The sequence below is a fragment of the Scatophagus argus genome, chromosome 18 (assembly GCF_020382885.2).
Source record: "Scatophagus argus isolate fScaArg1 chromosome 18, fScaArg1.pri, whole genome shotgun sequence".
Classification (NCBI taxonomy): domain Eukaryota; kingdom Metazoa; phylum Chordata; class Actinopteri; family Scatophagidae; genus Scatophagus; species Scatophagus argus.
This window is the reverse complement of record NC_058510.1, coordinates 13,953,417-13,966,631: the sequence shown is the minus strand read 5'-3', so window position 1 is coordinate 13,966,631 and position 13,215 is coordinate 13,953,417. Positions and strand designations below refer to the sequence as shown.

General features: G+C 38.2%; 2 protein-coding genes across 13 annotated transcripts; one reads left to right on the top strand and one right to left on the bottom strand.

The window, feature by feature from the left end:
- The first annotated feature begins 868 nt into the window (after nt 1-868).
- LOC124049762 lies at nt 869-9,560 on the top strand. Of its 9 annotated transcripts, none has more exons than XM_046371780.1 (8): nt 869-1,366; nt 1,805-1,900; nt 1,977-2,030; nt 2,334-2,400; nt 2,608-2,702; nt 2,888-2,980; nt 3,454-3,589; nt 7,443-9,560. In XM_046371780.1, the coding sequence occupies exons 2-8, from the start codon at nt 1,841-1,843 to the stop codon at nt 7,508-7,510; spliced, it is 573 nt and encodes a 190-aa protein (XP_046227736.1). In that variant the 5' UTR covers nt 869-1,366; nt 1,805-1,840; the 3' UTR covers nt 7,511-9,560. The 9 variants fall into 9 exon arrangements, 2 of the variants coding, with proteins under 2 accessions (XP_046227736.1, XP_046227735.1); XM_046371779.1 differs by having other exon boundaries at nt 870-1,366; nt 7,456-9,560; XR_006841462.1 differs by lacking the exon at nt 7,443-9,560 and having other exon boundaries at nt 882-1,366; nt 2,550-2,702; nt 2,911-2,980; nt 3,454-4,463.
- ssr1 (signal sequence receptor, alpha) lies at nt 4,404-13,186 on the bottom strand. 4 transcript variants are annotated; one of them, XM_046371774.1, is made up of 10 exons: nt 13,000-13,186; nt 10,487-10,629; nt 10,095-10,188; nt 9,838-9,941; nt 9,531-9,689; nt 9,147-9,223; nt 8,940-9,018; nt 8,521-8,614; nt 7,492-7,506; nt 4,404-6,587 (listed from the first exon to the last, which is right to left on the bottom strand). In XM_046371774.1, exons 1-10 carry the CDS (start codon nt 13,067-13,069, stop codon nt 6,520-6,522), a joined length of 903 nt encoding a protein of 300 aa, XP_046227730.1. In that variant the 5' UTR covers nt 13,070-13,186; the 3' UTR covers nt 4,404-6,519. The 4 variants fall into 4 exon arrangements, with proteins under 4 accessions (XP_046227730.1, XP_046227732.1, XP_046227733.1 ...); XM_046371776.1 differs by having other exon boundaries at nt 10,496-10,629; XM_046371777.1 differs by lacking the exon at nt 7,492-7,506.
- Nucleotides 13,187-13,215: the final 29 nt, after the last annotated feature.

The following is a 13,215-nucleotide window of genomic DNA, read 5'->3' as shown; positions in this document are numbered from 1 at the left end:
AATTTTCAAACATGTACAAATACACACACACACATAAAATTTACCAATCATGTTTCAGCTTTGAATCCATGGTAAGAAAATAAATCCAAAGTCCTTACTACACACAGTGCATCAAAAAAGTAATCCGACACAAAACAGCTCAGTTCCAACTTGTTCCTGTCTGCAACACATCCTCACTATTTAAAGCAGTGACTTTGTGGCAGGTGGGCTGCTGCCCTGTGGCCCAAATAAATCAGCCAATGAAAAACGGTTTGAAGCAGACGTTTGAAACCCAGCTGTGCTGCAGTAATACCTGGACTCAAACCTGCTGGCTTTACGTCAGTTTCTTCGAGGCAATTTGATTAAGCCAAGGAGTGATACAAAATGAAAAGACCTGAAAAATGTAGTCAAACACTCATATCATCTGCCTTCACAATGCTGCAACCACTCTACTCATAAACGTCCCACAGATGATTGCATAGAACCCAGATTTTAGTGTCTCTCCATTAAATGTCTGAATGTTTTAGAGCACATTTTATATTTTTGGACTGGTTCTGGGTGAGATTTCTGAGCCGTCCAGCCAGATCAGGAACGCTCGCTCTTTATTCTTTGCTTCAATCTCTAATAAACCCATTTGCACCAAATTCTCCTTCAGCTACGGCTCTTCAGTTTGTGCAACTGCAGTTGTAATAAAGACAATCTTATCTCTTATCTATTACAAACGACTGAAAAAAAACTAAAAAAAAAAAAAAAAGTTCAGTTTTTAAATAATCCTAACAAATATCTGCAACTAATGATTATCACTTCATATTCTGATTCTTACCTTCATTAATAGTTTAGATAAATGAAAAGATAAATTAGTTTCCTAGAGCCCAAAATCAAACATATTAAATTACTTTCAAATGTGGAAGAACAGCTGCAGATCTTCACCTACAAATCACGTTAAAATGTTTAGCATTTTTGCTTTAAAAGGAACATCAACAATAAACAAAATACTTGTAGATTAATTTACCGTCAGTCAGCAAATCGTTTTAGCCCATTCGTATCATTTGATCACATCCTACAGCAGCGACACTCAAAAAAAGGAAATTAGCTGGTTAATACATTTAAAAAAAAGCGCAACATGTAATTTCATCAGTACAATTTTATGTTTTCACCGTGTATATGATTAAATCACGTAGGATTTGCATGAAACTAAGCCAGTTAATATTTGTTTATTTCAGTCAAGTAGATGTAACTCGATACAATCAAGCTAGACTGGTACGCACAGTACGTACTTCGCTGGCAGATGACCTCGCGATACCTCACGCGAGATCACCTGGTATGACATGACGGAGAGTAACAGGGCAATGCAGAAAAAGGCGCCGTTGGTGTTCGTTTAAAAAAGGTAAGATAAATTTTCGTTTTAACAATCTAAATGCAATCGTAAATGCACGTATAAAGTCAGAGCAGCGTGTCCATCATTTTCAGGTATATTTGGTCACGCTGTTTCTCATTATTTAATCAATGTCGATTTAGCTTATGCCGGGTAGTTGACATGTTAGCCGGGGGTGGAGCAGCGCCGTGCCAGCTTCAACGTGTACACTGTGTTGATTGAATAAATAACCTTCCACTCGTGTCCCGTCTTATATAGCCAACCACTGTATTTTATGTCCATAGTCCGCTTCTGAGTCCATCTGCTGGCTTAATGTTAATGTCTCAGGTTTTATTTTAATTGTTTTAACGTTTGTGGGATTAATACATGCAGAAATGATTACATTTAAAGTTGCGGATGTATATTCTATATGTTTATTATTGTATTTGAAATATTTGTAATTCATTACAGTTGTGGCCTGTCGTTTGACTGGGTGTTACAGCAACCATGTGTGAGGTCATAGGTCATCTTGTGTTCTCCGTGACTCCATTCAGTCTCCTGTTGTTTGTAAGTAACAATTTGTAATAATACACAATGTGTTAACTGTATCTTAATGTGTGCTAGTTTACCTTATCTCTTTTAGAAAGCATCTCTCTGCCTTCTTTTGCTGGTAGAGGTAGGGGTTGGCCATCACCAAGTAAGTTATTTAAAAGTTAATCTTTAAAATGATTTATTTGTTACATTTGTGAAATTATTACATTAGAAATGACATTACATTTAAACTGCAGGTTTTCAATATGTTTATAGGTGATTGTTTATGACCTATAACTCAAAACTCATGTTGATCTTTCTGTACAGGAACACGACACACACATCCTCTACATGTACAGTGGTTAAAATAATTCTGCACAGAAGAAAATGTTTCATCTACATCTACTCTTATACCCCAAATCAAGAGTTAAATGTCTTGATAAGTGCTAATTTACCTAATCTCTTTCAGCAAACATCAGTCTGCCCTTCAGCCAAGTCAGAGCCAGCTGACAAAGGACATCATTGGTCATCATCAAGTTAGTGATTTAAACCTTTTTAATTTGTATTTTATTTTATTTTAATTTTTGCTAAATCTGGGTTATCCCCATTTTACCTTTACTGATATTAAATGTACCCAGCAGTGACACAGCCAAACAGAGTTTTGTCTGCCATTGTTTTCTTGAAGCTGAGTGCAGAATTCAAGAGAATAACCACAGGTCCTCTACTGTTGAAGTTCTTCTCAGAGCTGGATATTCACTCAAATCTGATGAAGGCGTTTGCCAAGAAAGGCGGTGCACAAAGGAGAAAAATAAAGACCATCATGGCACCCATAATCCAGGTATAAAAAATGGCAGATTCTTCACTGAAAGCCAGACGATTGTTGTGTAATGATGCACATGATATGAGCCTCTAAACATTTTTTAATGTGTGAATATAATATGTAAATTTAGATGTGAAACCCACCCCACCTGTTTGTTGACATGGTGTTTCTAATGGTGTTTTCTTCTTTTTCTGCATATTATGGCTGACACTGTCTGCGTTAGAAGAGAATGCATCCCCAAAGGCCTTTGCATGTACCCAAATGAAGACCCAGAGAAGCTGGTGAAGGAACACCTGGTATGTTTATGTACCTACTTGTATCTTTACCAAGGAGATGAACAAAAGGATTCAAGATTTCTTTATTGCTCCCAAAAGAATTTAGTTCTCCTGTTGATTTCCATCAGTTTATAAAAAGACTTTAATACTCACTCCTCTTTTTCTATGACAGGTAAAACACACACTACCCATACTTGAACTCCTTTGTCCCTTACTAAGACAACATACGGTACCTTATTTTGATGGAATAACTGAACTCATGATTACAACAGACATGCCAGTGGTAATGCTTATTTAGTAATTGAAGTAGATAGCCATGACTCCACCCTGACACAGTTAAATAGTTTAATATCAGGTGGTCATTGTTTGGTTACATTTTCATTCAAATATGTTAATTAATTAGTCTTGTAGTAATACTGAAACAATATTTTATGCTGTGAAAATGCAATGCACACTACTGAAAAATCATTGTCCTTTTTCATTTTTTGGCACAGGATGTTGACATCATTCAAATGGCCTTAGCAGTCTCTGCTAAGGCCATAGGAGCTTTTGTTGTTCGGCATGAAGATGCAGAGCCTGGTGGTGTTGCTGAGAATGTTGGCATTGTTCTGGATCGGGTGGAAGTGATGGGTGAGTTGGACAGTGTAGCTTTTGCAGTGGCGATGCTGCTTGGCCTTGTCTACAAGAAGGTGCACGTTTTGAGAAGTGCAAGTCATGTCAAATATTTAAGGGGATTGTGAGTACAAAGAGGGGCCCCATTTCTCAATATCTTTAGTTTGTCAGTTTCTAAATTGAGATTATTTTTCTTTTGGTGATGCTACCAAGTAACTGCACTGCCATTGTAAAACATTATACATTGCATTTGTGGAAATTTATTATACATTTTCCTGCTTGTTTTGTGTTTCCACCCTTGATTCCAACTACATTGTAGAGTATGTTTGTTAGCATTATAACACCCAAAGCCAATGTCTGAATGAATGTGAAGGTCATGGAAAGGGTTCCCATATTTCCATATTCCAATTTGCTTTTTTTCACCATTAAGCACTTTTGTTTAATAAAGTTAATTAATTTACTGGAATACTGATGTAAAATTAGGTGCCAAACCTATAGAGTTGAGTTCGAACAAAACATTGCAAATTAGTAGGGTCAATATAACTAAGTTAAATTGGATCCCACTGTAATAATTAAGTTGAAATAACTTAATTGAATTATGTTGACCCAACCTAAGCACTTTACGTTAGACTAATAGAGTTGCATTAGGCTAAAACATAGCAATTCAATCAGGTGGAAATCCTTTCCATGATTTTATGATATTATATTCCATGATATGTTCATTCAATGAACAATTTTTTTGAGTGTACTGGCCATTCATAATATACCTGGGATAACATCGAGTCCCACTGAAACGATTTTAAATTGAGAAGAAAAAAATAAACACAAGGCCTATAGCAAATCATCATTTATTTCCTGCACATTTAAAAGCAAATAAAAGTATAAGCTTCCATCTATTGATGACAGCCCCATCATTTTAGACACTCAAACATCAGCTCAGTTCTCTGTGGCTGTTTGACTGCTACCAGCTGTGTATTAAAGTCTGGAACATGTTTCCTGTTCCTGCTCTTTGTCGGCCTGTAAACTGAAGAACAGACACCAAAGAGTTCAGCACTGAGCTCAGTTACTCACAGAACCACAAAGCTTGAAATGACAAAACCCTGCAGTACAAGAACTAAGACCTGCAGAGTGAGTCAGTGTCGCCCCCTAGTGGTAAAAATAATAATAATAAAAAAAACAGTGCATAATCGCCCTCCCACCCTCGTTTAAGCCCCCATATGTCATTCAAATAAATTAGCTCTGTGAGTTTGCTCTCAGGTCATCATCTTTCAGACAGTATTTACACCAGTGCTTCAGCCAGTTCAACATCATATAATCCAAAGAAAAACAAAAGACTCAAATTCACCATTTAATTATTGGGGTTTTTTTTTTCAATTTTGGGGAAAGAAGAAAAAAAAAAGCTGCTTGAGGAGAGAAGCCAGAAGTAAAGAAATTTACACAAAAGTAGAAAACAGGCACATGTTGAGGGTTTGGAGTTCGATTACGTTCAATTCTATCTGCTCTCTCAGTAGAGAAACCAAACCTTTGCGCTTGCCTGTTAGCTGATATCCGAGGGTGTGCACACATGAACACACCCCTCAATCCCCAGAAGCTGAGAGCACTGGGGTTTAAATGTAGGCTGTTGGGGTTAAAGGGCAGGTTTGTATGTGACACCACACTGCTGACTTCTTGTCTTCACTCACTTCCTGTCCACAGATCTGATTATGACACATTCACCTTCCACAAAAATGGGTTCTTGTTCTTAAATGTGATGTGCAAATACAAAACAATCAAAGTCTCAAACCTCCTTTCAATCCATTTTAGTTTCACAGCAGTTCAGCAATAGATTTTACGACAACACTATGAGATCCCTCGTGCCGTCTGCAGGGCTGTGTATTTGCACATAAGACTGAAAGAAGTCCGAACAAGAGGACGGCACCGAGTCCTTGCAAACGCTTTGAGCAGGAGCGTCAGTAGTGTGTGATCAGACTTTCCTCAGGATCTGTGCAGTGAAATGAGTGAAGGAAAAAGCACGACAGCAGCTATGGAGTAGACATTCTACAAAATCCAAAACGTGCAGATGAAATCAACAAGTAAAACTGCATTGAAAATAAAAAAAAATCCAAAACGAAAGAAAAACTGCATTTGTCACGGTTATAACGGCTCCAACTAACAATTATTCCATTATCATGTCATCTGCAAAATACATGTTTATTAATCATTTGGTCTAAGACATAGAAAATACTGACAATTGTGCATTCCAAGTTCCAACAGCCTAAGATGACATCTTCAGATTGATTATTTTATCCAAAAAGCAATTCTAAAGCCAAAGAAATTCAGTTCACTACCATGTAAGACAAAAGCAGGAAATCTTTCATTTGAGAGGTTGGAAACAGCAATTTTTTCTTTACCTTAAACAATTACTTGACAACTGACTGCCTGTCAACTGTCAACTAACTGATTAATTGCTTATTTGTTAGAGCCCTACACCAGAGTGGGAGGTAATAAACAGCAAAACAATCAAAGCTGTCTCACAATGATCACATCAGCAGTTATCTTACTGAGACTTTGACAAATACAATCTAAAAGAAAACCAACAACCGCAATAGAAAAATGTCCTCATGTGCCTTTTAAACCCAACACACCTGCTACCCTTCTGTCCCTTCCTGCGACAGCTTCAGAAAACTGTCATCGTTAATCAAAACGGGCTGTGTATGCGCACATGTGTGTGTGTGTGTGTGAGTGTGAGTGAGTGAATTCAACAGTTCCTAAGCTGAAAGTAGAGAGTCAGCCATTGCTGTGCTTGGCACTGGTTAAAGTTCCTCAGTAGAGAGAGCAGAGTGTGCTCGAATTGGATCTCAGAGCCCCCCTCCTCTCCCTCATCCTACTACTGCTGCTGCTCTTCCTCCTCCTTCTCCTCCTCCATAGACAGGCGGGTGAAGTTCTGTTGCCGTGGTGTCAGGCGCCCGTCACTCGTCTGAGCCAGCCGAGCGTTTCTGGCTTCTTTTGCGGGGAGATCTTTTGGGAGATGCTTTGTCTGGAAAAGAAGCGATACTGAGTGTGACTGATGGCCAATCAATTCTCTCATATTCAGACATTAATTTCTTGAAAGTACATGATTAACAAATTATTTGTATTTATTTTTTAAATGTGATAATTCCTCCTGTCCATACTGGTTCTGAGAAGATTCTTTATAATGACATTTCAATCAAAGTGACTGCAGACAAAATTTACAGTCCTTGTTTTATAAATAAGATATATTCCAAAGCTGGAGAAATCAAGTGGATATCTTTGAGTACAGAACTCCTTCCACTGCAGCTCAGCAAAGAGACACAGCTCAGGGAGGGAAACACAAAGAATATTTCACAAACATGCAGATGATTTCACTGAGTCACCTTCTGGTGTGATGAGGCCACAAGAAAGTCAAAGGAAAAAGGGAGAGAAAGGAGGTGGATTTCATCCAGACTGTCCACATGCAAACACAGCTCTGAGAGGAAATCAGGCTACATAAAATCCGCTGTGTGAAAACAGGTCCTTCAGGATTTTAAAAGTGTAGCTTACAGTCCTTTCAGTAAGACTGATTTTTCTCAAGTGGAGAAAATATTTTTATTTGATCCAAAATACTGAACATATCCAGATATCATTGGACTGATTTCACTTCTCCAAACCCACAAAAATAACAGATAAAATTTATATCATGCGGTGTTCAGCGGGAGAGAAATGTTCTTGTTTTGTCAAAACACTTTAATAAACTAGAACATATGCACCTTTAACGGAGACAGAGCTAATCTACAAAAGAAAAGGATTTCAATCTCAGTCCACCATTCAGTCTGAGAGCAAACACTCCAAAATCAGCACTGCATGTACGTTGGAACAAACTGAGTCCAGACAGCTCTCCGTTTCAGAAACAACACATCCACACGACATAAAGCAGACCTCACCTCTACGACTCTGCACTGAAGACGCAGGGAAACATGACAGCGAGGAAGGCGGAGAGAGAAAAAGAAAAGAGTGAGTGATCCTCATGCACAGTGAAGGTTAAAAGTTCATTCAGAAACAGGTGAAGCAGAGGAGAACAGAGACACCTGCACAAACACATCAGCCAATTCTGTGAGGAAAGAAACACTGAGGGACGTGTGAAAGTTTGCACCAAGCATAGACTTCCTGTATTTCTCGGGAGCTTAGTTCATAACTGAAATCTTTAAAACATGAAGTGGTTTTTTCCTCATTCTGTGAAATATTTGGTCAAGCAAAAGCTCCGTACAAGATATTCTTTTGACCTCTAAACTCCAAACACTTGGACAATTACTGATTTTTTTTTAAATAGCAGCTTGTGGTCTTCTATGTTTACATTCACTTTATGAAATATACATGTTTATATTGTTTGACTGAATTTAAAATGATTTTTGATTACTTGCTTTCATTTTGTTTTTAACTAATACTTTTTGGCTTCTGATGCTCAAATTTTGGTTGTACCACTGCAATATAGGAGTGTAAGACCCACTACAAAAGCAGCAACACCCCAAGTATTAACATATGCATATTAAATACACACACACACACACACGCAGATATTTTAAATCCTTTTTGCATTTACAGTATCTGCATTTCAATGCAATAGGAAACCCCTCTTCAATATTGTCCCAATTTGGTAAAAACTTCAGAGAGATCAGGAAATATTTCTGAGATGAAGATGACTGACTTGTGAGGACTGACACCTTTTAAGACATAGTTTGATTCTGACTTGACTATTTCAAGAAGGTTTCAAGTCTGCATTATTGTAAATTTGCTTTCAGAGTGAGCTGAAAACAAACAGATGCTGGACAGATAAAGAAAGCTCTGCACAGCGGTGGAGCGTGTAGTTTAAGTGTGATCTGTAAGGGGGATGCAGAAAACAGAAGCAGGTGACGAGTTCACGTGGAGTGTGTTTGTGTACAGGTGTGTGAGTGCAGGGTGACATGTGTACGTACTGATCTGGTTCAATGTTTCCTGAGGGATCCAGCTTAGGTCGACATCATTGTGGCTCGAAGTTCCCATTTCCACCTTTGGAGCTGGACGTCTCCTCTGCAAGCACACACACGCACGCACACACATTAGTTTAACTGCATAAACTAATGATGATTTATCTGATCTACAAAATATCAAAGGCAGTGGAAAAATTCCCAGATCCCAACATTTTTTCAGAGCTCAAGAAAACATCCTCAAGTCTTGCTTTGTCCAACTTAAAAGCAAATTCACAATTTTAAAAAAGTTGGAGTCAGTTTTTCTTTTTTGAAAGTTTTGTTGCATTCCTGAATAAATGACTTTAAAGCTGTCAAACTCAGAGACATGTGACACTAAATATGTTAAAGGCCGACTGGGATTTCTGAATACTATGATTTGTCCATACCTTTCTGGACTCCAGCAGCTGATGAAGGCCTACGATGACAAGCAGCCCAAGCCCTGACAGGAAGACATACATGAAGATCCTGGAAGAGGAGGAGGAGGGAAAGGAACGAATTAATCATCAAGAGGCAGAAAAAAAAGATGGAATCACTGTTTTACACAAATAAGTATGCAGACACGCAAAACACCAGTAAACGTTAAGTCCACTTACGTCTCCCCATCCAGCCCATCCTCTTTCTCAGTTATGGTGACTGTCTGGTTGAACACTGCATCCTGGAAAATGTTTCCCTGCAAGAGAGGAAAAACGAAATAAAAAGCAAAGAAAAAAAACATTACAGAGGACCGACAGCATGTGGGATCAGTTAGCAAAATTTCGATTTAAATTAGCTATTATGTGATCAAAGTAAAGGTGAAAAAGTCTTTGAATCTGACCAGGTATCTGTTCACTTGACATTTTGATACTTTATGCTGCAGACACATTTCAGACCATCAAGATGATGACAGCATGGCAATAAAAATCTGAATATGACTGAGCCCAGAAACTGATATCAGTAGAGGGTCTGAATCATAACTCAGTAGGTGGGTTTCTCCTTACACTGCTGTCTTTGTAATTAAGGTTGATGACAAGTCCGAATGGCCGCCCTCCCATTGGCTCTGCGGGGATGAAGGAGTACTCAAAGGTGGCCTGTCTGCCAGAGGGAACCACGGTGCCGAGCTGGAGAGCAGTGAAGTTCTGGATGTAGAACTGGTAATCCTGACATAGAACAACAGAACCAAGTCAGAAAGAGCTGCAGAGAAATGCTTCACTCACTGAGCTCATTTGTCATCCCATTTGTAGCACATGAGCCTGAGAAGTTAAACGCTGTTGGTCTTGTACGAAGAGAAGCGGACTGTTCGGGTACCTGCGGGTAACGGAAAGAGGCGTCCAGAGACTCCACAATGAAGTTCTCAGATCCTTTGTTGGTGAAGCCAAGCAGGAACTTGACAATGTTGTTGGCTGGGAAGTCTGGAGAGAAACAAAAATATTACACAAAATATAGAAATCACACTTTAGTTTAGAAAATGACTGACATTCCTTTGCATTATATTATTATTGTTATTTTCTGTTGCCATCAAACCTTCATCCAGGTCTAAACTGTCACAGAAGGCAGAAAGTTACCTTCTCCTTTGACAAACAGGATGGTGGTGTCAGCGTTGGGGGAAGCCTTCACCTCTCCAACCAGTGCTTCCTCCTCTTCATCTTTTTCTTCCGTCTAGACACACAAACACACACAAAAGCTTAATTTCTACAGATATCTTACAGGTGTGTATAAGATTCTGAGAAATTTCAAAATACAAATATATTTAATTTCAAGTCAAATAAAGGGCAGTTTCTAGCAAGAGTTCTTGCTGCATCAAAAGGTTTAAATGACTGATATTTTTAAAATGAAATTCAATTATACAGACAACAAAACCACACACAAAAAAAATAAAACCAGATATCCAAGTATCAAAGCCTACTGGTTTATTGATCATTAGATGATATTTTTAACCCTGATGTAAATCACTCACATCCCTCACCAGTTCTGCGTTCTCGTCGTCTTCTACTTCTGCCTCATCATCCTCATCCTCTGTTGTCACATCGTCCACCACATCTTCATCCACAGCCTCAGCCTCCTCATCCTCAGTCAGATCCTGGGCACTCACCTGAGGCCCTGATAAGCAGAAAGAAACATCATTAAAACACAACCATTCTTAAAGACTTTTGGTTTTTGAGAGCTTTTTAGTCATTTTTCCACATCAGATCCCTCCAGTTTTCAGCTTCACTGACAAAACAAGAATCAATAAATAATGCAATGAAATGACCACAAAAAATGGCCATAAGACTGTAATTTTCTTCTGTGGTTCAGCAGGTTTCCACATGAAGAAGGGCATTTGGGTGGCGACTTTGGAATCAATGGGAGATTTGATTGAAAGGTCTCCTCATTACAGAAACAAAGATGTGAAATTGATACTGACTGTAGCCTTCCACCATTATTCACTGCTGCAGCCTCCACTTCACTCATGATGAAACAGGTTGAATAAGACTAGAGCACAGGTAGTGCTTAATTTTCAGCCTCGGGTCAAACTGCACATACAGAGCTGTCAATTATATTGACATCCTTATCCTCAACTTAGAGCCATCTCAATGCTGTAAATGCCAGTTATATCGAGAATGAATGTGGGTCTGCAGGTTTTATGTTATGATAACTGCTGTCCTCAAATTCACATTTTATTGAATGGAATGGAATTCTGTCCTCACCATGATATATAAAACATAACCAATTATAGTTACATTCTATAAATTTTGTATAAGTCTTGTTTAACAAATTCTGACAAAATTTAGTCTGACAATATCTCTTGATACCAAAAAATATTAAGTATACCAAGCTAAAACAAGGTATCACACGGCAGCCCTTCTATAGATCCATCTACCCTTATGTAGACTGAACAGGGTTTAATATTTTATATTTTAAAAAGCAACATTCAACAGCAGCTCAAACTACACAAAGCAGCTCATGCAGCTGAAACATCCCTTTAAAACAGTTTAATAACTTCACATTCTAAACTTCACAAAGGGAGGATTTGTTGTTTTAACTGGGTGTACTTCAACTGTAAAGTGCCATCTTTGGAAACCTGAATGCTAAATCTGAAAAACAAACAAATAAAATAAACAAAACAACCAAACATCCAGCACTAAATGTCTGGGGGGAATAAAGCTTCTCCGTAAAACATTTACACTCACATTTAGGACTGGGTGAGATGACAATATACTGTACATCATCAAATGTCAGATATTCCCACACTGACTTTACTGTAGTAACTGTCCCTGTTATATCTCTAAATGTATTAGACTATTGAGGTCAAGACTGCAAATCAATGAATCACCCGATGATCATATTGGATGTTTAGGACCTTTGTTTCAATGTAAGAAGTGCCTTGATTTGTCTGGTATTTAATTCACTGTATTAGCACTGAATGTTTACTTCATCCTATACTAATCCTCAATTGATTTTCTGTTATATTTATTATACCCTCATACATATCAGTCTTGTATTAAATATAAATGTATACAATCACATACATCATGACAGAGTGTTTCATCCATACTGCTCATTCCTCTTACACAATTACATCAATGAAAAAAATTACAGAAGTCTTGTGCATTGTTTTATATACGTTTTGCTCACACCTTCACAAACTTTTCAGTAGTGCAGGTTTGAAAAATGCTTGTTCACGCAACATTTGTAGCAATGCTCCATACGATCCAAAAATGCTCCTTCTGACTTTCACAGGTAACATTATGGCTAATCGGATATGTTTTACTGCTCCGTCCAGTCAAAGACACGGTATCTTCAACAACTGCACATTTTTTCTTTTCCTTTAACTATTTTACACACGGGTTTATTTCAAATTAAAATGTATATTGTATGTATGTATTTATGTGAACTTCGTGGCCACCTAATATCAAGTAAGTGAGGTTACTGTACCCGAGCCGTTAGCTGTTAGCAATGCTACCTTACCTTACATCATGGGAAATGAGCAAATTTAATGCAACGTCCATAAGTGTGTCATGATTCTCGTCGACATTATATGTAGTTACCGAAGAGCTTATGCTTTATTAAAATTTGTTTAAAATGTTATGTTTCCAGGAAGCTGTTGAGTGACAGTAAAGCAATTCTGCATAAAGCATTGATGGAGCCACTTAGCATCCTGGCTAAAAGACTGACAGTAAGGACACGTCAGTCTAAGCAGGCGGTTAAACTGCTTACAAGTAACAAACTATGGATTGTATGTATTGAAAATGAACTATTCAGAGAAAGAGTTACAACAGGCCAATCCTCCAGAAATGCGCCGAGAGAGTGAAGAAGCATTTTAATTTCCAGTTACTTTCAGCTAGCACATGTCAAATGGAGAATGGCCTTCCCCTTTTTTCACAGCAGCTAGTTAGCTGAGCAGCTAACACTACCATGTTAGAGCTTAGTGACTAATTATTCATTGTCCCCTTTCCCTCGCAACTGTGTGTAGTCATATCACAAACTTACCTTTGATAAGGATAGTCGCCGGAAAGGCCAATAATAGTAACAACAGAAGTTTAGGTAGAAATTTCATCATTTTGGAGTCGTAATCAGTGCTTTCTCATTCAGTGTCGACAGACAGCCAAGCTGTGAGCGCTGTCGTACCGCTTCCGTTGCAATGACTGCTACGCATGCGCAAAAGGCAGTCGATGATACCAAATAAATTCACTAACGTTCACTTGC